This window comes from Nomascus leucogenys, chromosome 22a, assembly GCF_006542625.1.
Source record: "Nomascus leucogenys isolate Asia chromosome 22a, Asia_NLE_v1, whole genome shotgun sequence".
Lineage (NCBI taxonomy): Eukaryota > Metazoa > Chordata > Mammalia > Primates > Hylobatidae > Nomascus > Nomascus leucogenys.
Window position 1 is genome coordinate 136,875,232 of NC_044402.1, and position 27,766 is coordinate 136,902,997.

General features: G+C 39.6%; 1 protein-coding gene across 6 annotated transcripts in view; it reads right to left on the reverse strand.

Moving 5' to 3' along the window:
• The window catches only part of IQCA1 (IQ motif containing with AAA domain 1), a 171,405-nt gene that overhangs the window by 120,445 nt on the left and 23,194 nt on the right, over positions 1 to 27,766 (reverse strand). For all 6 annotated transcript variants that reach the window (XM_030803119.1, XM_030803121.1, XM_030803118.1 and 3 more), the window contains one exon: positions 10,837 to 11,042. In XM_030803119.1, coding sequence (XP_030658979.1) covers positions 10,837 to 11,042 — 206 coding nt within the window. The remainder of the gene's footprint in view (positions 1 to 10,836; positions 11,043 to 27,766) is intronic.

Consider the following 27,766-nt stretch of genomic DNA (forward strand, 5'->3'; position numbering starts at 1 on the left):
TGTGAACCTTCAGGTGGCTTCCTTTGATGTCCTTAGAAGTCCTCAGAGAGAACAATTCTGAACTTTCTCTTGAGAAACAATTCTAGTTTTACACAATGCTTGTGTTTCAAAGTCTTTACTCACCCAGATTGTAGTTCTCAATCTGCCAGTAACTAGGCAGGTTTTTAGCCAAGTTACCTGACTTTTCTGAGTCTGCTTTGTCATCTATAAAATAATTGGGGCAAGCTGCAGCCAGCTTTCTCAAATCCCGCGATTCTCCTTCTCTCTTTGTCCCCTCCTCTGTCTTTTTGTCTTTTCCTTTTAACTACATAGAACCATCACTATGCTCTGCATAAAGATGCTAAGAAGTAAGAGAGAGGCAATTAGGAGTTAGGAAAGACCCGGGTTCCCAGGTGGCACACAGTGAGCCGCGTGACTTTGTGCAACCACCATCTATTTCCAACAAAATGATGCTGACCACCTACCACTCCTCTGCACCACGTGGCTGAGGACATTCGTGCTGGCATGTTTGGAAGAAGGAGACCCACTTGTGTCGTGGGAATCAGAAACCTGAATATGAATTCCAGCCTCGCCTCTTATGAGCCATGAACCCTGAGAAAGCCACTGAGCATGTCGAAGCCTTGGGTTCCCACGACAGCTTCCTGGGGCAGCACCTGGTGCTGTGCCCTTGCCTGGCAGGAGCAGTAGAAAAATGCAAGTTCATCTGAGAGAAAGGACCAGCTTTTAAAGGCGTGACTAGTGATGGGAGGTGCTGCAGGCCTGAGAGCTCGGAGATACTAGCAGGTTGAGCATCAGGCTGGAGTGGAGGGAGGAACGTGAAGACACGACATTCTGTCCATTGCCTGAAGCTCTCTGGACAGTGAGTATGGTCGCTCTCGCTATTTGCGGATTAGCTCCCGAGTTCGACTGGCATCTACTGAGAGGATGACAGACAAGGAATCTGGAGGTCTCCCCAGGTCCCGCAAGCCTTCGAACGACAAAGCTGAACTCGCAGAACTGTACACTGAAAGGGGAGAATTTTACTGCATTTAAGCTGTATCTTAATTTTTAAAATGAAAACAAAAAAAAATAACGAAGGATTTCAAGACCTCCTCCAGAAAGAATGTGCATTTGCTGGCAAGCCGGAGGCATGCTGCTCACCTGCCCTGGAGACTCAAGCACATTGTGTGCTGTTTTTTTTTAATTTTTAGTTTGTCTGCCCTGTTATTATCCCCTCAGCTGCATGCCCACCCCCACCCCTGGCAGCCCTTGCTCTCCGCGCCTCCAGCACCAGCTAGCTTCTCCTTTTGTAGGTCGGCAATGCAGCATTTTGACTGTGGGAGCCAGAGAAGCTGTGTACAGCTGTGAATGCAAAGGCCCCGGACTCCAGAATAAAAACATGGGGTACTATGGATATGGGAAACATCCAAACTGCAAGTCATTTATCTGAGAATCTGATGGACTTCCTATAGGTTTAACATGATTACTGAGGGTGTATCTTGTGCCACATATTGTTCTAAGGGCTTTATACCTACAAATCTATATTACTCTACCTATGAGGTAGGTACTATTACTACCCCTACCTCCTTTTTAAGATTAGGAAATGGAGGCACAGAGAGGTTAAGTAACTGGCTCAAGGTCACACAGCCTGCAAGTGATAGAGCCGGGATTTGAACCCAGGCAGCCTGCCTCTAGGGCCTCTGCTCCTCTGCATGTGTGTGGCATTTGCAATGCATTTGTTGATTAGAGATGCAGAAGACACCATCACATCACAAGACTGAAAGCAGTGGCTGGTCTATACCCTCAATCAGGCTCGCCTGCTGAGGACCCCGATAACCTCAAGCCCCCGAGTTTTCCCAGGCCACCCCACTTCTGACTGATTAGGTGTTGGCTTAAAAGATGGAATGTGGCTACCGAATTTACATCACCTTCAGATTCCTTAAGCTTACATGAGTTAAAAGAGTCTGCTAAAATCAGACTAGTAATGCCCCTCGGCCAGTGCCAGAGCTGGCACCTGATGGGAGTGGGGTACAGGGTGAGTGTTTACCTCCTTCTGCACTGAAGAATGAGCTGGAAGTCAGGCATATTTTCAACAAATTAAGTAACAACCGTAGGTAGTGGAGAAATGGCAATGCTCCATGATGGTGAAATTTGGAATTTTCACTTGGAAAGATCCTGAGGCCTAGAATCAGTCCCAGGGTCCAGAGATGACAGTCACTCAGCTGGCTCCAAAGCCCGTGGGGAGATGAGGAGAGGCTGCTGCATCTTCAGTGGCAGGAGCCCGCAGACCCAAGGCTGGCTGTGGGCCACGCAGCCCACCTGGGTTTCAGGCTTCTCTGTTATCATACCGAGTGGCTGGATGAAGTTACAGCCGAGACCCCTTTACGATACTTTAACATGAAGCTTATTGATACATCCTGAGACCTAGATGGCAGTTCAAGCCATGAGAAATACCAATCAGAGCAAGATGTTTTCTGACAAGTGTACCCATGAGTGCTCTGTCCAATATGGGAGCCACTAGCAACAAGGGGCCATCTAAGCTTAAACTAAAATGAAATAAAATGAAATGAAATTAAAAATTCAGATCCTCAGTCACCCCAGCCACCTTTCAAGTGTTCAGTAGCCACATGTGGCCAGAGGCTACCACACCAGACAGTGCACATCAAACACGTTTCCACCACCGCACAAAGTCCTATTGCACAGCCCTGGTCTAGACAAATACAAACGTCTGTAATTTCTTCCTTCATTATGAATACTATTCATGAATGAAAGGGATTATGGTGCTCATCTCACAGAGCTGTTGAGAGTTGTAGTAGACACTGAATAATGATCCCTAAAGATATTGAGTGCTAATCCCCAGGGTCTGTAAATGGTATCGCATATGGAAAAAGGGGTTTTGTAGGCATGATTAAGATCCATGAGAGGGGCAGATGATTGTGGATTAGCCAAGTATGTCCTAAATGCAGTCCTAAGTGTCCTATAAGAGAGAGGTAGAAGGAGATTAGACGCACATAGAAGAGGACAAGGTGATGTGACCACAGAAGCAGAGAACAGAGCGATGTGGCCACAAGCCAAGGAATGCTGGAAGCCCCCAGAAGCTGGCAGAGGCAAGGAAGGGAGCTTCTAGAGGGAGTACAGCCCTGCCAGCACCTTGATATCAGTCTCCTGACCTGTGAACTGGGAGAAAATAAATTTCTATTGTTTTAAGCCACCAAGTTTGTGGTAATTTGTTACAATTCAATAGCGAACCAATAATAGGGTTAAATTAGTTAATGTATAAAGCACTTCAAATTCCCAGTAGAGAATTACAGAATGAGTGCTCGGTAACTGTGAGTCTCTATTATTATTATTATTATTGTTGAATACACATCTAACGTGTCCAACCACCAAAATGGTTCTAATTACAAGGGAGGCCAGGGGCGGGGTACGGGGAAGGAGCCCACACTTGAGTTGTGACTCTGGGAGTAGGAGGTAGGGCCGAAGGTTTAAGTAGAGGGCATCAGTGTTTGCTTGATGAACAACTGAAGCACCTCCAAACCCAAATCATGTTCCTTAAATTGCAATATTTGACAAAAATAGCTATTTCAAATCGTTCATCCAGTACAAAGAAAAATAAACACAACTATCACACAATCTAGAAAATTCTAGGCCTGTAGAGCTTAAGTGTGAAGCAAGAGAAAACACACCAGAGTGGCGGCAGGAAGTAAAATCCAAGAGAATTAACTAAAAGACTACAAGAACTAATGTGAGAATTCCCTTAGGGATGCACAAACTATATACAAGTATGCAACCAATAATAAGGAAAATATTTGAAGAAAATCTCATTCAAAACAGAAAATGTACCCATAAAATGCATAACCTCAACAAGTAATTTGTGGGGCCCAAGTATTTTATTGGCATCACCTCATTTGACCCCACAGCATCAGAGAAGTGATGCCCAGGGGCTCCCAGCCAGCAAGGGGGCATTCGCTGGCAGAAAATGGGCAATGGGCTGCTGGGGACGGTATCGTTTTTCTCACTGTTGCTTTCTTTCCCTCTCTTTCTGGCTTTCCTATAAGTCAGTTAAAAAAAAAAGACAGGCTGGGCATGGTGGCTTATGCCTGTAATCCCAGCACTTTGGGAGGCTGAGGCAGACGGATTACCTGAGGTCAGGAGTTTGAGATCAGCCTGGCCAACATGGTGAAACCCTGTCTCTACTAAAAATACAAAAATTAGATGGGCATGGTGGCGGGTGCCTGTAATCCTGGCTACTCGGGAGGCTGAAGCAGGAGAATTTCTTGAACCCAGGAGTTGGAGGTTGTAGTCAGCCAAGATCACACTGTCGCACTCCAGCCTGGGCGACAGAGCGAGACTCCGGCTCAAAAAACAAAAAAAAGGCAAATGATAAACTGAGAAGTCATTATTGCAATAATTCAAAAAGCTTTAGCATCTGTAATACATATATAACTACATTTTAGAGATCACTTAAAGAAAAGAAAAAAACACCCAAAAGGGAAGCGGATAAATGACTGGGCATTTTACAATGCTTGCGACGAAGAAACCAAAAGACTATTTAACCTCCCTATTAATACAACACACACAAATTAAAAGATGACTGACATACCATTTTTCTTTTATCAATTTGGTAAAATATTTAAAAAGATCATAATCAATTAATTAACTAGTGCATCCATGCAATCGAAAGTGAGGCCATCAAAACAAAGATCGTTTTCCTTGGATGAATATTTTAAGGACAAGCGAAATCTCAATGTTAAATTTTTACAAATTGGAGAAAGAATTCCTAAAACTGTAATTAAAATATACATATATATGTGAGAGAAAAGGACTGGAAGGAAATTTATAAAGAAATTTCATGGTAGCTATCTCTATATCCTCACAGATGATTTTAATTTTCCTCTTTAAGCTCTATCTTGTGAATGTTCTACAATGAACGTTACTTTTAACATTGGAAAAAAAACTTCACATACAATAACGTAAGAATTGACTTAAAAAACAACCCCTTTTGACAACTGTAAGTGCTGATTCAATGAGATAAGCATAAGTATTCCAAATCGTGGGCGTGCATATTAACTGTAACTTTTAAGAATTTGTTGAGCCGTCATTGTGTGTCCTATTGGAATTTATCCTGAGGACTGACCGTGTTTCATGTTTCAAAAGACAATATTTGCTTTTTATTTGCCTTTGATTTAAAAAAGCAAGGAAAGGGATTTTATCAAAGTCAATCAGATAAGTGTAATCCAATTCAGGAAAATAAATTCACCCTTGACCTTCCATTACTTCAAAAAGAGGCATTTTTACATCTTTGTGAAGTCTGCACAGCACACCCACGAGGATGACTCTAACTGGACTCCAAACTGTCAGGTCAAAGACACCGGATAAAGTGTTCTCAAGGGACAGGCCAGTGAGGGCTGGATCTTCAAAGGGCGTCCATAAACCCTGGGACAACTGAGAACGTGCTCCCGGGATGATATCCAGAGCTGCTCCCGTCTCCAATGACCCTGCCAGGACCTCAGGCGGGGAAGCAACTCACATCCACGGCCAGCCCCGTCTCCCTGCCCTTTTGTCAAAAGATGGTTGCCACGGGTGCCCAAGGTATTATACTCAGTGACGTTTCTAAAATCAGGGTGTCTTAAAAATGTAAAATCAACCCAAATAGATGGCCTTTCTTTGTCCTCACATACATTTTTTTAATGAGGGTTTTTATTATAAAAATAACACTTATTTTCTCTACTTCTAACAGTACAGAAAAATATGAAACAAAAGTAACCCCACGACTCTAGCCGCTAGAAGTAGCCATGCTGACAGTTTCTAGTGCATCCTTCCTGGAATTTCCATCCATCTGCAAATATATATTTATTTTATTTATTTTTTGAGACAGAGTCTTGCTCTGTCGTCTAGGAGGGAGTGCAGTGATGCATTCTCGGCTCACTGCAACCTCCACCTCCCGGGTTCAAGCAATCCTCTTGCCTCAACCTCCCGAGTAGCTGGGATTACAGGCATCTGCCACCACGCCAAGCTAATTTTTGTATTTTTAGTAGAGATGGTGTTTCACCATGTTGGCCCAGGCTGGTCTCGAACTCCTGACCTCAGGCGATGTGCCCGCCTCAGCCTCTCAAAGTATAGGGATTACAGGTGTAAGCCACCATGCCTGGACTGCAAACATAGATTTAACAAGTTAAATGTGTTTGTGAATATATACAATATATATATTTTAGCATATTTGGGGTTACAGTTGTACATAGTGTTTTCAACTTGGTTTTGCCACTTAATAATAAATTAGATTTTACTCTGTCTATATGAAAGTAAAGAATCATTTCATTTACAGAAAATATATTTTTGAATACCTATTCTCTGACACACGAGAAAATGGGGGATGTTCCTGATAAGGGAAACTCATGAACATTGAGCACACAGCACACAATCCTTGTTAATTATGGAAAGGACAGTTTTTGGTGTAAACCAAAGTGATTTAATCAAAAGACTTAATTCTTTTGAAACAATGCCTTTCTACCTGCATTTCCATGATTGCAACTGCACAAAATCATCCCAAGTATATTTTCTCCAGACCCAATTATGTAATTGAGTAAGAATGAAAAACTGTAATACCATTGGCTTACACCATTGGCTTGCACCATTCACTGCTTATTCATGAAATTTATATACCAGTTTCATCCTAGTACCAGGCACAGTCTTAATGGGACTTGCAGTTTACATGGGAGAGGGGGCATCTGAGTGAGCAGTGGTTACAGCCTGGGAGAAATGACAGTGGCCCACACTTAGAGGTCTAAGCACCCTTCATCTGTTCACAACTCCGTGAAACAGGGACAATTCTTGTCCTCATAACACAGATGAGGAAACTGACGCATAGAGAAGCTAAATGACTTGCCCAAGCTTACATAGCTATTTTGCGGGAAGCAATGGCTCCAGTTTACATTCCTAATCATTGTGCCGAACTGCCTGGAGGAGCAAAGTGGAGGGGCTCTCAGAGCTCAAGGAGGAGACAGAAGGAACCTGGGAGGGAACAGTCAGGGGGCTTTCCTAACAAGTCACTCTCAACTTGAACAACAAAGTAGTGGGGCAGCACGGTGAGGGAAGGAGAGAGAGGAGTGAGGGTGGGGACCCTGAGCCCTTGGGCCCCATGCAGTAAGGGCCTCGGTCAAAGAGGGGGGTGAATGTTGAGACCCTAGCAGAAGCCCTGGAGTGGCTGAGGAGAATCTGAGAACTTCGAGGCGGTGCTCATCTTCCCACCTGGGCAGCATGGTGTGGGGTTGATGGTAGCAAAATGGAGGGGACCTGCTGGATAGGCCCCTGAGACCTGGGCCTGGCACCATCTATGCTGATAGGGGAGAACCAGCAGCCAGCAGAGCCGGGCTCAGACCCAAGAGGCTTGGATTGTGGGTGGCCAGTGCCTGGGGACATGTGGCAGAAACCATGGGCTGCAAAGGAAGCCCCCAATAGACCAGGTGGGCCAGACCAGTGCAGCCATACCACATGGCTGCAGAAACCCACCAGGGGCCAGGTACAGTGGCTCACACCTATAATCCCAGCACTTTGGGAGGCTGAGGCGGGTGGATCACTTGAGGTCAGGAGTTTGACACCAGTCTGGCCAACATGGTGAAACCCTGTCTCTACTAAAAATACAAAATTAGCCTGGTATAGTGGTATACACCTGTAATCCCAGCTACTCGGGAGGCTGAGGCAGAAGAATCACTTAAACTCAAGTGGCAGAGGTTGCAGTGAGCCGAGATCACATCACTGTACTCCAGCCTGGGTGACACAGCGAGACTCTGTCTCAACAACAAACAAACAAACAAAACAGAAAACAAAAAACCACCAAGGTATGAAACCGTGTGCCTGGCACTCTTTGCCCCAGCCACCAGCTGTTGGTGTAAGGATATGGAATTTCCTTTTACAGTCAGATGCAGTAAGAAGAAGAAAAATGGGGCAAGATTCTTAAGAGAGAGACATTTAAATTGACTTCAAATTTACCCATGAGAGACAGTTAACCTGAAAGAGATTACTTTAAACCAGAAGAGACAGAGTCACCTATAATTAGCAAATGCAAGTCTTCCCTCCCCCACCACTTTTTAAAATTATTTATTTATTGTCTTTTTTACTGTGGCCCATTTTTCATGAAGATGCAAGTCTTATACCATAAGCAGGAGTGGGAGTCTGAGAATGATGGCAGCATGGGAAAACCGGGTTTTGGTATTCTGGATAACAGAACACGATATTTTAAAGAACAAAAGCATTGGCATTTTTGCTGATATACTACCATTACTGTGATATATTTCTAACAGCTTTATGGAGGCCTGAGTGATATACAATAAACTGATCATATTTCAAGGATAGAATTTTATAAGTTTTGACAAATGTATACTCTCATGAAACCATCCCCAGAAAGCAAGGAGGAAAGGGATGGAGAAAGGAGGGGTATGCTCACATCGATACCGTCTGCTCAGTTAACAGCAGCCCTCTGTCTCCATTCATCACCATCAGTACAGAATTTACACAACATCAAATTCCTCATTTTAAATACTCCTGCATTCAAAATATCCCATTTTGCTATAAAATATACCTGATAAATAAGACATGGAAAGAAAACCTCACAAATGTAATCAATTTTGAATTTTTAAAAGTCATCACTTTTAAAATTGTATTGTAGGAAAAGATGGAACTCTCAGTCAAAAGCATGTCATTGAAGCAAACATTCGTAAAGAAACTTTGATATAAAATTGAAGTATTATTGAGGAGATAGTGGATTAGGATCCCACATAAAGTTAACACAAGAAGTTTATAGTAGTTTAGGTTTTTGTAAATCACTGTAAAAGTAATTGATATGTATTAGATATCTATTGCTGCATAACAAGTCACTCCAAGCCTTAGCAGCTTGAAACAACAAAGACATACTGTGTCACAGTTTCTGGGTGGGGAACCAGATGTGGCTCACTGGGTGCCTCTGCTTCAAGGTCTCTCACAAGGCTGCCAACAAAGTGCTGGCGGGGACTGTGGTCTCATCTGATGGTTCACCTGGGTTGAGGGGATCGACTTCCAAGTCTATGCCTGTGGTTGGTGGGCAGCATTTAGTTCTCAGGCTGCTGGAGGGGGCCCTCAGCTTCTCGCTGGCTGTTGCCTGGGAGCCTCCCCCAGCAACCTGCCCTGTGGGCCTCTCCACTGGGCAGCTGACACTATGGTTGCTGACTCCTCTGAGCCAGCAAGGGAGAAGGCAAGTGAGAGAACAGGAAAGGTGAGCAGGATGAAAGTGATATCCCATCACTCTAGCCGTATCCTTGTCTTTGGAAGTGTTACTAGGTATAGCTCATACTTCAGGGGAGGGATCACTGGAGGCCAGCTTAGAGGCTGCCTGCCACAGATATCTTTTAATAGAATCTTTTGAGAGAAAGTTCGATTTTTCTATTGCCAACATTTAAATTCTCTGGTCCTGATGAGCTAACCACAGTTGGCATCAGAGCATCTTGAGACCTGATGTGATATGATGCAATACCCCATCAAGAAAACAGATGGCCAAGTCTGCCTTCTATGGCTCCTGGGACTGATCATAACAATCTGCCCTCTTTTCTTCCCTTCTTGAAATAAAATTGATTTAAAAAACTCTTCTAATTGGTTACCAACAAAGTGTTCTGCTCTGTAGAAAAATTCTCTGATGAATACCGGTTACAAACCATCTTTTGTAAACAAGTTTTAACTCATTTAACATTTCATTTAAGAGCATTAAAGAACACCCTTAAATATGAATACACCTGGAGGCTTGTATTTAGAAATGCCTGGAGGCATTTCTAAAGATGTCTTCATTTGGCCCCTCCCACTTGAATGGCATTTTGGTAGTTCCCTTGAGGAATTCTACTTCTAATAGGTAGAGTTTCCAGTTCCTTTTTTGCAAAGTTAATTGTTCCTTTGCAAATAAGCTGTTTCCTCCCTGAAAGTGTTTATAATGCTTTACTCTTAGAGTTTTGAAAGTTCATCAAAATCTATCCATCTGATAAAGTCTGGATGCCCCCTCCAAATCTCATGTTGAAATGTGATCCCCCCTGTTGGAGGTGGGGCCTGGTGGGAGGTGTCTGGGTCATGGGAGTGGATCCCTCATGGCTTGGTGCTGTCCTTGCTATAGTGAGTGCGTTCTTGCAAGATCTGGTTGTTTAAAAGTGTGTGGCACCACCCCCCGCCGCCAACCCCGCACTCTCTCTTTGGCTCTTGCTCTTGCCATTTGACATGCCTTCTCCTGCATCACCTTCTGCTGTGAGTTGAGTTAAAGCTCCCTGAGGCAAACAGGAGCAGATACCAGCACCTTGCTTCCCATAAAGCTTGTAAAGCCTTGAGCCAATTAAGTTTCTTTTCCTTAGAAATTATCCAGCCTCAGATATTTCTTTATAGCAATCCAAGAACCACCTAACACACCATCATTTCAAGGAGACCTGGTGGCCAGGTGTCTAGTCCCAGGAATCAGCAGCTGCCTCAAAGGATTATGACCGAGAGGGACCATGATCGAGAATCTCAAGCTTCTTACAAGTAGAGAGGCTGGCTAGATGCCAGAAGGGAAGGTTGTTTCTGGGTCCCCTGGCTTTTGGACAGACCTGGCCTGTGAAGTCCTGCCATCCTTGGGCTATGTCATGTACTCATTATATTCCAAGCCATGTGGTCACATAGGCACTATGTGGGCCGTTTTTCCATATTTTAAAAAATTAATTTCTGAATTCTTAGCCTTGGCACTTCACGTTTCTAAAATGAAGCCAAGAAACCTCATGACTCTATATCAATAGGCTTCTGTGCTTAAAAACATACAATAACCTCAGCCACTAAAGAATAGACTGGATATGTCACAATGTAGCTCATGTTCACCTGCATTCGATGAACCAATGCCGGATCTGGTCTTGAAGGTTCTCCTTGATGTCCAGGCCTTCTATCAACTTTAGGTCATTCTTGATGGTAACCAGGGCTTCCCTGTAGTCCTCTTCATGCTTTATCTGCACCTCGTTCCGCAGGCAGTCCACCTTTTCAGCCTGGATTACTGTAGCACTGACTTCATTAAAGAGAGGAGGTGGATTCTGAAAATACATACAAGCAACAAGGTTTGAGGTCATAAAAGTTACAGTTGGTAAAAATATCAGAAACTATACAAATGTTTTAATATCTTCCATAGTGTCTTAGCAAAGGCAAATAAGAAATACAAGCATCCAGAGGAAGCAAAGCTAACTGAGTGCATTTACTTAGTGTATTTAATCCAAAGTCCCTGACATAATGCTTTATGTTCTTTTGTTTTGAAGTTTTCAGCTTCAATATGTTTGAGGTTTCTCTCCTGTCAACAACATAGATCTGGATTAAAAAAACTCAATCTGAGAATTATAGAAAAGAAAAATTGTATCCATTGTACAGAAGAAACATTTGGAGATAATCTTCTCAAGTTTTTTATCTAACACACTTTCTTGTGTTTTTTTTTTCTTCCTTTCCCACCTTCTGTTGGATTTATGTAGTTTTGTTCATTCTTGTCATGTAGTGGTTTAAAAATTATACAATTTATTTTAATCTTCTACTGGTTATCTTAAAATTTAACATGTTACTTAACATCTATATTTCTATCTGTCTAGAATTTATCATAATCTAGAGCTTCTTTGAACAAGTATAGGACCTATGCATGTGTTCACTTTTCTTCCCACAACCTCTCATTTTATAATATCATAGACTGTAATTAATTTTGAAAAGCAAGATATGTTTACATTTAACTATGAGATGTCCTGGTTTCTCTGTTTACCCTTTGCATTAGTCCATTTTTGCACTGCTATAAAAGAATACTGGAGGGTGAGTAATTTATAAGGAAAAGAAGTTTATTTTGGCTCACAGTTCTGCAGGCTGTATGAGAAGCATGGTGCCAGCATCTGCTTGGCTTCTGGTGAGGCCTCAGGAAGCTTACAATCATGATGGAAGGTGACAGGGAGCCAGTGCCTCACGTGGTGAAAGGGAGCAAGAGATAAAGAAGGGGAGGTCCCAGACTCGTATAAACAACCAGATCTTGTGTGAACTGAGAGAATTCACTCACCACCAAGGGGATGGTGCTAAGCCATTCATGAGAGATCTGCCCCCAGGATCCATTACCTCCCACTAGGCTCCACCTCCAACACTGGGAATCACATTTCAACATGAGATTTGGAGTGGACAAACATCCAAACCATATAACCCTTGTTCTTCTTTTTTGTATTCGGTTTTCATTTTGCTGAAGTATGTCCTTGAGTGTAACTTTCAGAATGAATACATACAGCCATAAATATTATAAGGACTTGCATTTCTAAAGATGTCTTCATTTGGCCCCTCCCACTTGAATGGCATTTTGGTAGTTCCCTTGAGGAATTCTACTTCTAATAGGTAGAGTTTCCAATTCCTTTTTTGCAAAGTTAATTGTTGTTCCTTTGCAAATAAGCTGTTTCCTCCCTGAAAGTGTTTATAATGCTTTACTCTTAGAGTTTTGAAAGTTCATCAAAATGTATGTAGGTGTAGGCATTTCTTCATTCATTGTATTCTCCTTTGGTAGGTCTATTCAGTATAAAGAATTGCCTTCAACTCTTCAAGTTTTCCTTCTATTATTTCTTTTTGTCCATTTCCTTGTCTGCAATAAACATTAGATAAATGCCAGACCACCAGATTGATTTTTCATGACTCTGAGCTTTTATATTTCCCATTCATCTATTTGCACTAGGTGATAGTGCAAATAGGAGAAAAAAAATCACTATGTTATAGTACAAATAGGAGATTTCTTTAGCTTTATCTTCCAGAACCAATTTGACTTTCAGTTATGTGTATCATTTGGATTATTTAAATTTTGGAGTGGTTATTGTTATTGTTTTAGTTTTTGGCATGCTCTTATATTCCCAGAATAGTTTCTTATTTTATACTTGTTCCTTTCTTATTTTTTGTAGACACCATGGCTAACGCTGTTGTGATTCTGGTCATTAGGACAGGCTGTACCAATAGCTAAGTGGGTGAAATCCACGAATACTAGGGAGCTCTGGAGTAAAGAAACGTCCAACGGTAAGAGAACAACATTAAAGTCCATTTTGAAAGCTGTGAAACAAGAATATGGCAAAATTCAAGACTCTGTTTAGAAAAGACATTAGCAAAACTATAAACTTAAATCAGTTACTTGGAAAAAATCATTATCTTAAAGATTCAATTCATGTCCTAAACTTAAATAAATTTTAAACGAATTAGTTAAATGTAACACAAATGTACACACACATATACACACACTCTCTAAGAAATACCTATGAGCCTCTAGAGGTGGAAGGGATTTCACAATGAAGATGTCATCAAAATACAGTGTCCACTCATCCCATAAAGTCAGTTAAAAGAGAAAAGGAAACCACACATACCATACTTTGTAAATATATGCATTAGAAAATCCTAAGGAAATTTGAGCCAATTTTCTAAGTTTAGTAAAATGAGAACAAACAACTTTTCTTTTTTGGAGACAAGGTCTCAGTCTGTCACCCAGGCTGGAGTACAATGGCACAATCTCAGCTCACTGCAACCTCTGCCTCCCGGGCTCAAGCGATCCTCCCACCTCAGCCTCCCGAGTAGCGGGAGTACAGGTGCACACCACCACACCTGGGTAATTTTTTGTACTTTTTGTAGAGATGGGGGTCTTGCCATGTTGCCCAGGCTGGTCTTGAACTCCTAGACCCAGGCAACTTGCCCGTCTCTGCCTCTTAAAAGTGCTGGGATCACAGGGGTGAACCACCATGCCCGGCTGAGAACATACAACTTTTATGATGCTAGGAAAAAAGCCCTAAAAATTACTTTTTAAAGTAACATAAAAGCAAATATAGAATGAGAATTACAGAATCATCTTAAAAAACAATGTTAAAAACAAATGATCATTAATTGCCTCAATAAAGGTACTCAAAAGCATGGCTTTTCTTTATATTATTTTGTGTCAAAACTGAACATTAGGAATTTCCTTTATATAATCATTAAAAATATCCAATTCTTATATCGTCCAGGCAATGTTTTTCATTCCTAGTGCTTACATCTTAAGTGTGTAAGACAGAAGCATAAATTCATATAGAGACTTTAATCTCTCCAATGGCTAATTTAGTTTTCACGGAGATGTTAAAATGGATCTCTGCAATAAATGACTGAAATTTTTTTTTTGCCTCTGATGAAAGTGTAAAATTGTTTTGAAGTCTTGTATTAATAATGTCACAATTATCTACTGTATAGTGTATCATCTGATGTTGCTTTTCTCCAAATTATGTTGTTCCTGTTGTTATTTGAAGATTTCCTTCATAGATGTATACAGACAAACTATATTTTACCTGAGTCTTTTCTCCTTTCATCCCTAAAAATGAATCAATGAGCAGGTGACTCTGATTTGTGTCTTGTCAACAGCCCTATACGAAGTGTCCAAGAAACTTCCTAATACCTCCACAATCCACGAGTGCAACAAAACACTCAGCTGTCATTGGATTTTCCTAATAGCCCCTTGGCATGGTTCTCGTCTTACATATTCCTGTACTGCATTTCTTTATTCATCTCCACGCCTATTTTTATTTTATTTTTATTTATTTATTTATTTATTTTTTGAGACGGAGTCTCACTCTGTCGCCCAGGCTGCAGTGCAGTGGCGTGATCTCAGCTCACTGCAACCTCCACCTCCTGGGTTCAAGTGATTCTCCTGCCTCAGCCTCCTGAGTAGCTGGGACTACAGGAGTGCACCACCACGCCCAGCTAATTTTTGTATTTTTAGTAGAGACAGGGTTTCACCATGTTGGCCACACATCTATTATTTGAGGTAAGAATGAGGACATGACTATCCCACTGAACAGATGAGGAAACAGAGGTTCAGAACTCAGTGACTTTCCCGTCATTCCATGTTAATGAAGAATCCAGCAATGAGGCTTCCTGGCTCCTTTAGTGCTGTGTTTCTCCTATTACACCATGCTGTGCTGTTAATATGTGTGTATTCATGCATGTTTCTTGATATAGACTTTCTCTGACAAAAATACATTTGGGTCATTTGTGGCTCCTTTCTCCGGTTGCTTTTGAATTTAAAGGTTATAACATATTTAGGTCCTATGTTAATGAGCAGCTTTTCCTTTAGGCTAAAACATCTTTTCCTCTTTAGCAACTTTGGTCATGCAGAATTCAAATTTGTTAACTCACTGCAAAAACAGCAACTCATTTAAAAATAAATTACAAATATTAAAGGGAGATAGAGAACACGATAGTATACTATATATTGAAATACATCAGCTGTAGAATAATGCATCTTAATGAAGGCTTCCCATGTGAATAAACCATTATATTTACAAGCTTTCCATAGTTAATGACCCAGAACTGGATAACGAAACCTACATTTATAGCAAGGTCCTCTGTCAGCAAAAATATACATATTAATAATTGATGTTGCTGTAAAAATAGGACATAACATGATGCCTCCTGAGTTTGTGGGGAAATAGGACTACATGGGCCATTAACTTAAAATGCTTATCTAATGTTCGATGGGCTTTGTCTTTAAAAATCCTTCTTCAAATTAGTAAGAGAAAATGGACATTTGTCCAAATGAAAGTCTGTTCAATTTATCAGCTGCAAATATACTTGCAAATAAGTGACTGAATGCTGTTAACTTTCTGGGGCAGCTTGCTGTCTTGCTGGAGTGTGCTCTTCGTGGCGCTTTGTTGTTAATGAAGGCGAAGAAGAAGCAGGGTAGACATCCATTCCCAGCAAATGACCATCCTGTGAAATTTCTCGCCATCGTCAGTGCAGAGATTGATGAGCACCGCGGCCCCCCGGACACCTCAGTGTTCATTAGGAAGCACTTAGAGGCGCGTGTTCGGTTAGATCATTGGGCTCGCCACATGCCCTGGTTCTAATTTTGCACATGGAAGACCTCACGCTGCAGAATGCACCGCTCCTCAGTTGGTTCATTTCAAGATCATGCGAAGAGGGAGGTGTTCTTTAGTTTATTAAAATCAGGCATTTTGTTTCATCATTTCATTTCAGAGTAATATATCTATATTTATGTATCTGTGTTTATACAATATACCTCCTCATAAAGATGAACCCAGCAGGAGAAGTGAAAAAAGATAGTACAGATAGCTAGAGCTGATGGTTTAGCTCAGAGTAAAGTTATGGTAAATCTTTATCTTAGATGCAACAATTTTAGTGGGCACAAAACTATTAAAGAATAAAAAATGTTCTAGCCTGTTAAGCCTAATTTCTAAAAAAATTTTTAGTATGTAAAAAACATTGCTTTATTAGGAACCAGGTTATAAGAGGTCTAGTTGTGCTTATAATTAATTAGTGGTGGACTTTTCATCTGTTACTTTTGTGTACTACTTTCTTTAAAAATATATTAAAATAAACACTTTGATGGCATTTATGGTTTGCTAGGCACTATTTTAGGTGGTTGAAAAGTATTAACTCCCTTATTTCTCAACACAGCCTTATGCTACTAGGTAGCATTATTATCTTCATCTTATATATGAGAAAATTGAGGTACACAGAAGTCAAGGAACTTGTCCAGGGTCACACAGCCAGGAAGTGGCTGGGGCTTTGGCCTGAGGCATCTATTTCTGGAGTCTCTGTTCTTACTCTCTGTGCTTTGCTGTCTCTCTCTGCTGATAGGTTTCCTCTGACTTAAAAAAAAATTTATGGGTACCATAGACCAGACTTTTATAAAAAATGTGCATTTGTAATTGTAATACTGCTGAACTACCTTGCAAAGAGGTTGGACTATTTACTTTCCCCTCGCAACAGACAAACAGAAAGCCAAATCATGACTGAACTCCCATTCACAATTGCTTCAAAGAGAATAAAATACCGAGGACTCCAACTTACAAGGGATGTGAAGGACCTCCTCAAGGAGAACTACAAACCACTGCTTAATGAAATAAAAGAGGATACAAACAAATGGAAGAACATTCCATGCTCATGGGTAGGAAGAACCAATATCGTGAAAATGGCCACACTGCCCAAGGCAATTTATATATTCAATGCCATCCCCATCAAGCTACCAAAGACTTTCTTCACAGAATTGAAAAAAACTACTTTAAAGTTCATATGGAACCAAAAAAGAGCCCGCATCGCCAAGTCAATCCTAAGCCAAAAGAACAATGCTGGAGGCATCACGCTACCTGACTTCAAACTATACTACAAGGCTACAGTAACCAAAACAGCATGGTACCACAACAGAGACATAGAGGCATGGAACAGAACAGAGCCCTCAGAAATAATGCCAAATATCTACAACTATCTGATCTTTGACAAACATGACAAAAACAAGCAATGGGGAAAGGATTCCCTATTTAATAAATGGTGCTGGGAAAACTGGCTAGCCATATGTAGAAAGCTGAAACCGGATCCCTTCCTTATACCTTATACAAAAATTAATTCAAGATGGATTAAAGACTTAAATGTTAGACCTAAAACCATAAAAACCCTAGAAGAAAACCTAGGCAACACCATTCAGGACATAGGCATGGGCAAGGACTTCATGTCTAAAACACCAAAAGCAATGGCAACAAAAGCCAAAATTGACAAATGGGATCTAATTAAACTAAAGAGTTTCTGCACGGCAAAAGAAACTACCATCAGAGTGAACAGGCAACCTACAGAATGGGAGAAAATTTTTGCAACCTACTCATCTGACAAAGGGCTAATATCCAGAATCTACAATGGACTCAAACAAATTTACAAGAAAAAAACAAACAACGCCATCAACAAGTGGACGAAGGATATGAACAGACACTTCTCAAAAGAAGACATTTATGCAGCCAAAAAACACATGAAAAAATGCTCATCATCACTGGCCATCAGAGAAATGCAAATCAAAACCACAATGAGATACCATCTCACACCAGTTAGAATAGCCATCATTAAAAAGTCAGGAAACAACAGGTGCTGGAGACGATGTGGAGAAATAGGAACACTTTTACACTGTTGGTGGGACTGTAAACTAGTTCAACCATTGTAGAAGTCAGTGTGGTGATTCCTCAGGGATCTAGAACTAGAAATACCATTTGACTCAGGCATCCCATTACTGGGTATATACCCAAAGGATTATAAATCATGCTGCTATAAAGACACATGCCCACGTATGTTTATAGCAACACTCTTCACAATAGCAAAGACTTGGAACTAACCTAAATGTCCAACAATGATAGACTAGATTAAGAAAATGTGGCACATATACACCATGGAATACTATGCAGCCATAAAAAATGATGAGTTCATGTCCTTTGTAGGGACATGGATGAAACTGGAAACCATCATTCTCAGCAAACTATCGCAAGGACAAAAAACCAAACACCGCATGTTCTCACTCATAGGTGGGAATTGAACAATGAGAACTCATGGACACAGGAAGGGGAACATCACACACCGGGGACTGTTGTGGGGTCGGGGGAGGGGGGAGGGATAGCATTAGGAGAGATACCTAATGCTAAATGATGAGTTACTGGGTGCAGCACACCAACATGGCACATGTATACATATGTAACAAACCTGCATGTTGTGCACATGTACCCCAAAACTTAAAGTATAATAATAATAAAATTTAAAAAAGAAAATAAAAAAATAAAAAGCTAAAAAAAAATTAAGAAGTGCATGACAATGTCTGTGCTTCTATACCTTGCCAACACTGTAACGTTAACTGTTTTGATCTTTGCTAACTTAAATAGGTAAAATATGGCAATTTAAGAAGTATTTTTGAATTATGAATGATATGAGCATCTAAATGCATGATTATAAGCTATTTAAAAAATTAACAGCTAACACTTATGTAGTGCTTACTGCATGCTACTACTGCCAGACATTAGATTAAATGCCTTACAGATAGTAGTTTCTTTAATGCTTAACACAAATCTATGAGGTAGGAGTTATTACTACCTCCATTTTGCATGTATAGAAACTGTGGCACAAAGGGGTCAAGGTGCCAGCTCAAGTTCACACAGCTAGAAAACAGTCAAACTGGAACCTGAACCCAGGAGGTTGGCTCCAGGGTTCTTGACCTTAATGGCTTTAATCTGATGCATTAGAGCACTTTGCAATGAGCCCTCATATTAGATAAGTAAAGGCAGATGTCCTGCCCTAGAATGTAGACAAAGGATTCCTGGGCTCAGGGGACAAACGGGAGGGTAAGGAAGAGAATTATTTTCGTCATTTAGTCTCTGATGATCTGGAGACCTGAGACAAGAATAAAACTGCATCCCAATATGAAGAAAAAACTAAAAATAAAACCAGAGGTTCCCAAGTAACTAGATTGCAAAATCCCACGTACTAGAAAAGAAAACGGTGACTTTTCCTTTTGTTCCCCAAAGCCTCCTGAAGTGGCGTTTTAAAACCACAGATGCTTCCAGGCGTCCTTGAAATTCTAATCTCCTCACTCAGGTGTCTGATGGCCCTGCAGACACAGTTGTATAGGACGCACTGCTTGTGTTTCCAAACTTTTTGCTAGTGCAACAACACAAGCTGTGTGCACAGGTAGCACCATTTTTGCCTCCACAATTCCCCCCCTTCAGCTAGCTATGGTAGACGCAGGCGAGATTTAAACCCTATGGGCTACTCCAAACCCTTTGCTTTACAGGATCATATTTTTAACAGACTACATTTTCAGTTCATAACTTCACCAGTATATGATGACAAAGGCCAGGACGTTTTATAGTTTGAACTCAGTTGCACATGCATTTTACACAATAATCTATTTATTTTGAATATTTTGTTTTGTTGCATGAAAAGTTATAGTTCTTGATAGTTTTCCACTGTATGAAATCAGTCAGATATCGTGACAACATACTACAATTTTTCAAGATAATTAACATCAGCTAGCATTCCATGATGGCATATCCCATCCCGAGCTCCAGGCTAGACCATTTTCCTTCAATCTGTCATAAGGGCCTCCTAACAGCGTCTCTGTGAAATAGGTAGCACCCTCCTGCCCTTACAGAAGAAGAAACTGAGGCTCACTGGTTAAGTATGTCACTCAAAATCCTTCCACTGGCACACTGCGGAGCTGGGCTTTGAGCCTAGCTCTGCCTGCCTGGGAAGCGCACACTCCCACCTGTCCCCCAACCACATGCCTGGTTCTCCCTCAAGGCAGGGGAGCAGGCCTTCAAAGCTGGTGCCTGGAAACTGACACTGGTTTCCAAGGTGCTGCTTCCTTCCCAGGACATGTAGGGAACAGCCCTTTTGTATTTAAAAAGTGTAACAAAACAAAAACAAAGCCAAACAAAACCCCACAAATCACAGCAAATCTATTTTTTGAGAATAATATTTTTTAAATAAAAACAAAGATCACCTGCAGTAAATATGATGAATAATGCACATGATCAAGCTAGACTACATAGTTTCATTTCGTTTTGAAATGAAAATGTGATCATCAAAGACCATTTCATTTAGATTCTTTGCTCACTTTGGCTTTGACAGCAATTCCCAAAGAGGAACCCCATGTTCTCAGGGCAACAAAAGCACAGTTACAATATGCACAGAGCTTTCCCAAACGGAGTCTCCGGAGAGGGCCGTGCTCATGTGGGCGCCCAAGCTCGTACTTGAGGTTAGTTGTTAATAAGAAAGAAATTGAATGTATTGGCCAAAAAATAATTTAGAATACAGCTTGCTTCACGTTGGAATGGGAAAGTGAACAGGGTTTTACGGTGCTTTCAGGATTCAGTAGATGCTTTTAAAAGTGACAGGTCTTCCTCTTTAATAAGTGTTTCCCCAGTGTTCTTTATTGTAATGCAAACATTGATAGCTTTAGGGTAACATAAAATATATGATGGTCATGACTGTAGGACAAATTATTTCAAAGGGATCCACAAAATGAAATGTATTACAATCATTAAGTTTCCTTCTACTTGATCCACTCCATTGGCTCTGCCAATTAAAATAACTGCACATAAATGTTTAGAGTGCTATTTAGTTTTCTTTGTAGATTTTAGAATATAAATATTTAAAACGGCAATATCAAAAAAATTTATATGGCAATGGTAAAAGAAACATTTGGTCAGGAATTGAAGGCATGATGATGTCTCTTGCTCTAATTCTGGTTTCAGTTACTAAATAGTCACTCCTAGAAATATGCCAAGCATCTCCTAAAGATACAAATACGGTTTTGATCAGATAAGTCAATGGTTTCTACACTGGTATAGTGCAACAAAATGAAACAATAAAAAATAAAATTTAAAATGAGTAGGTAATATCTTAACCAGTGATATAGTGGAAAATATATTCAATTGCAAACATTTCTTGGATTTAGGGTAATAGATTTTGGATTTTTAAAAATGGTTTTCAGCCAGTGAACAGAAGATAACATTCTTTTAAAAACTGAATCCATATATCTCTCAATGGTGTACAAGTTCAATAGAACATGTAATGCCAAGTGAAGACATACTCAAAAAAAAAGCAAACTGAAGAAAGTCACATTGAGTACAAAACACGTTATTCTCTTTATACCATTCAAACTGTGTATTGCTGAAAAAATTAATACAAACTTCATTCATTTGAGCCGAGTACATGTAAACTACAAAGTAACACTAAAATAAAGTTTAAAACATGTAATTCTATCTTTGTATGGTATAGTGTAAGCTAGCAAGACTTTAGCATGAACAAACTGTGTTTGGCCATTGCCTAAGTTTCTGGTGTGTGGCACAGCATAGGTGTTCAGTAAATGTGGACTGAATTAAATAAAATGGAACTCTAATTAAATAGAAGTTGTTGAATCTCAACTGATTCTAGTAAAATTTCATGTTAAACTTAGATTGTATTAGATTAAATCTTTTGACTTCTAATTTAATTTTTAAAGTAGAAAACTGGACATAACAATTGTTTTTATCATTACATTCTATATCCATATGTCTCTTACAGGTGTTGAACAGAGAAATACTGACATATCATCATGTACCTACCTATCCATATACACCAAACAATCTGGAGATATTACGGGAAAAATTTATGAAACTCTACTGCCATTTAATATTACTTTTTTTGTTTTGTAAATATACTAATTGCTATTTGGAATTATTGATCTGACGGCACACATGTTGCCATCTCATTAGGGTCAGTAACTGGCTTCTTGCTTTGTCTCATTGAGGAGGTCACATTTCCTGTTTGCTGTTATTTCTTGTTGGTGTATGTCTATGTCTTGTCATTGAAGAATTAGTTATTTATTCCAGTCTTTTCTGTTTGGATTGTTTTGGTTTCCTTTTGATATGTTTGCTTAGGGGTTCTTTACAATTTACCTGTTGAATTTCCTTTATTGCTAGGTAACTGCCTCCGTTTCAGTACTGTATGGAACCTTAAGCCCAGGTTTGCATTAGCTCTAGCAAATATTTGGAGTGCTGCCTGTCCCAGTGGGGAAGGTCCCAAAGGGGATATCCCTGCTATGCAGGAAGGCTGGCTAGTGGTTTGTGCCCAGGGGACCTGTGGAGCCTGCCTTCTACAGTATGGTGCTGCTGAACAGCCATTCTGACTTTGCATCTCTTTTGGCCAAGATACAGAGAAGAGTTTTGTGGGCTGGGGATGCTAGTCCTGCCTTTCCCTTTGTCTCTGGCTGCCCTAAAAGGTTTTTATCCTTACAGATACTCATGATGCTTCCTGTAGGTTGAGGCAGGGATAGTTCTCCTGCAAGGGAACCCAAGATGGGGAAGCTGGTTGTTGACACTGATCTCACTTTTCAGGGTAGAAACCATGAGTCTGCGGGAGATTTTTCCACACATGAGGTACCTGGCAGATTGTGGGGAGGAGCATTGTGAATATAGAAGTCTGATGCTCTTACTATCGGCTCAGAGTTTTTTTACTTCTCTGTGGCCCTGGAGGCCATGTCATCCTTAAATCTGAGCTATGGGACACTGCTGGTGATAATCTTGGTGCTGGATATTTGTTTTTGATTTTCTGTTGTGGGGAGTGAAGCCAGGTTGCTTCTATTCTGACATTTTGGTGAGCTGCTTTTACTTTTAAATGTGTGTTTTTTTTTTCTAATTAACAAAGTAAAATTTGACTATTTTAGAAAATGCATATGATTACAGACAAAAAAAGAAATCTCCCAAAGCTCACATATTAAAACATCAGCTTTATTCAGACTTGGCATATTTTCTTTCTTTTGTATGTGCATGGATGTGTGTATATACTTAGTTGAAGTCTTTACACTTTAGTTGAAATCTATATACTTTAGAATTATACATACTCTATGTATAATTATACGTATAATTGTACATTCTATGTATATACATATGTACATATATGTATATTATATGTATGTAATATGTATAATACATATAATATGTATAATTATCATAGAATTATGTATAATTATACATATAATATGTATAATTCTATGATAATTATACATATTATATGTATTATACATATTATATACATATATTATATACATATATGTATATATGTATATACATATATTATATATGTATATATGTATATACATAGAATTATAATTATACATAGAATTATAAATATACATATAATTATACATATAATTATAAATATACATATAATTCTATGTATAATTATACATATTATATGTACAATTCTAAATCCTGAATTTTTACCTTGAGCATTTTCACGTAGTCAAAATTAGTTAGAAACATACTTTTTAATGCTGGCATATCCCTACATTATACAGGGACATCATACATTATTTAACATTGTAATTATTTAACTAGATACATACTATAAGAATACTAAAATAAGTTATTCCCAATTTTTTCACTATTAAAAAGAACACTGTCAGGAACTTCTATGCACACACATGTCTATTTTTGGTGATTATCTTAAGATAGAAATATAACTTAAGGATAAAGAATATAAATATCTTAACTATCCTGTGGCAACTTGCCAACTGGCTTTCAGAAAGGCTGAGTCCATTCAACTCCTTGTGTTAAGAATGAACATCTCATCACTACCTTGTCAATAATTATAATTTTAAAAACTTTTAATATTTTGCTAATAAGACAGACACCACTTACCCCATTTCGCTAATTCTAAGATGTACATTTTTCATAGTTTAGCATATCTGAAATTAGGGATGGATGTGTATTACAATCAAGGTTGTGTTTTGGCTTATTTGGCAGCATTTTTTTTCTTAATGGCACCTAAAAATAATGATGCATCTTACAATTGATGATATCTTAAAGATTCAATAAAATTACAGTAGAATCTCATGTAATTTTTATTTTGTATTTTTGACCACTAGCTAAGAGCCATGATTTATACAGAACCATTTCAGTACCCATTTCAATGTGTAAGTGAATTTTTTAAAACAAATTTAATTGTGGTAAAAGAACATAATATAAAACATACCAGTCTAACTATTTTTCAGTGTGCCGTTAAGCAGTGTTAACTATATTCACATTATTGGGCAACAGATCTCTAGAACTTTTTCATCTTGAAAATGGAAACTCTGTACCCATTAAGCAACAACTCCCCTTTTCTCCTTCCCCCAGCCCCTGGCAACCACCACCGACTTTCTGCCTTCATGAGTTTGACTACTTTAGATAGTGCATATAGGTGAAATCATACAGTATTTGTCTTTTTGTGACGAGCTAATTTCACTTAGCATAATGTCCTTCAGGTTTATCCACGTTGCAGCACGTGTCAGAATTTCCTTCTCTTTTACAGCTGAATAATATTCTACCCAGTGAATTTCTAAATCACAAAAATTTATAACAACTTGCAGAAATTGCTGACCCATTGGATTCTGGCAGCACACCTAAACAACTAAAAAGCAAAGGACAGGCTGGGTCCCAAGGGGTTCCAATTTCCAAAAACAAATGTTGGCTTATTTTTGAAACACAAAGATCAAACAGAAATCAAAAATGTAGGTGATAAAATCAAGATATTTTTGAAATCATATCTGCTCTTCTGGTGTTATTTCCTATGTTTTTTAAGGCAGTAAGCTTGGCTATCACAACTTGAGAGTTCACAAACACAGATATGGTAAGACCATGCCCCTCCACCAGGAAACTAGGCAGTTCCAAGTTTCTGGAACATAGACTTGAATTCTTTCCTCAAGCAAAATAATTATGTGCGAACAACAAAGGCCATGTGGAGAGGCCATGACTGCAGATGAAGCAATGCAGGATGAGGGGCCAGAGTAAAATGTAAACTATTCTAAAACTAAACGAACTTGCCATGTCATTTAGAATGTGCCATTATAAAACTGATGAAAATTACATGGCAATATCCTGACAACTGAAATAAATTATATTTTAGTTATACTTAATACCACTGGCAAAATCTTTTAATTTATTTTAAATCCTAAAATCCCCAAAAAGAAAACTGAATATTTATACAAGAAGACTTAATTAAAATATGGCTTAAATGGTTAGGTTTATGGTTGATCACAGAACAAAAGGATTTAAAGTATCAACCACATAGTGGTGACCACTTTATTTATTTTCCCTGAAAGTAAGAAGAGGAAGGCAGTACTAGAAACTAACACTTAAACCTAAAAAGAAAAGAAGATCAAAAAGAAAACCAGGCTGGGCGCGGTGGCTCAAGCCTGTAATCCTAGCATTTTGGGAGGCCGAGGTGGGCGGATCACGAGGTCAGGAGTTCGAGACCATCCTGGCCAACATAGTGAAACCCTGTCTCTACTAAAAATACAAAAAAATTAGCAGGGCGTGGTGGCGGGCGCCTGTAGTCCCAGCTACTCGGGAGGCTGAGGCAGGAGAATGACGTGAACCCGGGAGGCGGAGCTTGCAGTGAGCCGAGATTGCGCCACTGCACTCCAGCCTGGGGGACAGAGCCAGACTCTGTCTCAAAAAAAAAAAAAAAAGAAAACCATATCCTCACATTGGTTAAAATGTTGTATTTGTTTTACTTCTTATGTTATTCTCTGACATTTCTACTGTGTCTACTGTTATAAATAGACAGAAAAGAATCCCGATTTTTGTCCTACCTGACATATATATTTGTTAAGTACATAGAATTGGCAAAATGTATTTCAAATTGACTATTATTTGATGAAGGTACAATTTTAAAAGCTACAAATTATTGAAGTCATGATTCATGTCTTTTCCCCCTCTGACATAATTTTGAACATGCATTTTATCTGTAATTTTTTAGACATAAAACACATGTTTATTGCAGAAAGATGTAAGACTAAGCAAAAATTAAAAAATAGAATCATGGTGTTCATATTTTACATTTCACAAAATATGTAGAAACTCTAAAACATCACTTCTAAAGATACATAATGGAATATTTTAACTAACTCTTTCTGGGCACCAATTTCTTACAACTCTAAAACTATACTAATATGAATATCTATATATTGTATACTTTGCTCATATTCTTGGCTTTTTTTTTTTTTTTTTTTTGTAGCAAAGAAATTCCAAGGGTTGGCACTACTGGGAAAAAAGGTGTGTCTGTCATGAGACAAACTGAACTTAGAAAGGTGGGCAATTAAACCCTCAGTAGCAGTCCCTGAGATTGTACTTGCCCCTGGGTCCCTGCCCAAACTGAGTATCATCCTTACTGGGTCTTTTTTCTTTTGTTAGCATGGATTTTTAAAAGCGATTTAAGTTTCCTTATGGGCACTGTGCTGCAGGCGGAGACTCCCCCTTCTCAGCCCTCATTCCTTGGTGCCTCCTTCCCGACCTGCGTCATGATCTGAGGGTTCTTCCTGCCTTATTTGGGGCCCTCCTTTTATTCTTTATAGACATTCTCCTACTAAATCTCTTGCATGCCTAATTCCACCATGGCCTCTGCTCTCACAGGACCCAGACTAAGAGAAGGACTTTGAAAATCTTTTCAGCATTTGTTACATGGTTGTTTTATTTAGGTTTCTTCTCCTTTGGTCAGTTTCGCTATTCATACTTCCCTAGACAGTTTTCTCTGTTCAATATTTTCTATTTTATAACCATAGTTGTTCATGACATCACCTAATAGTTTTTAACTTGCTAGTGCCTGTGGTCATTGTATACTGTGTATATGACTACATATATATACGTCATATATATGTATGTATGTGTATGTATGTGTCATGTGTTTGTAAATATACATATGCACATACATACATATTTGTCATACGTTTGTATTTTCTTTTCTTCTTTTCTTGATTAGCCTCACCAGGGCTCTGTATGTTACTAGCATTTTCAAAGACTGACTCATTGTAAATATCAATGTTCCTGTTTCAACATTTTTACCTGGGCACTGGATAGGGGGTATCAGGCCAAGTAGCTCACCAGAACACACCTTAGGTCAATGCTGCAATGAGGCCCAAAAGGGCTTTATTTCTTTTCTTTTTAAAATTACAATGCCCTTTAATGAAAACTGAGCAGGTCAACAAAGCCCCGCTAGGACTGACTGGTCCCCTTCTCTGGTCATAATGAGCTTTGCAAAGCATTGGCTTCAAGGGGTTTGAGAGCTGCCTCCAAGTGCTTAAGGGATTGTCACATGAAAGGGAAAGAGGACACATTCCAAGCTACTGCAGGGACAGAGCCCAGCCTGGCAGTGGGATCTGCAGGAAGGCCAATGGCAGTTCAATGCAAGAGAATGGGCTCCTGTGGGAGGCAGAGGTTCTGTTTTCAGGAGGGCCTCGGGCAGAGGATGAGCCAGCCTTCCTCAGAGGCCATGCACTCGACGAGGCAAAGCACACAGAAAAATCTCTAGCAGCAGACAGACTCCACGATGGTCCCAGTGACCCCGCCTCCTGGGCTTCTTCCCTCATGTAATCCCTTCCCCTTGAGTGTGGGTGGCCCTTATAACTTGCTTCTAACCAATATGATAGGGCAAAGCTGATGGGATGCCATTTCCGTGATCA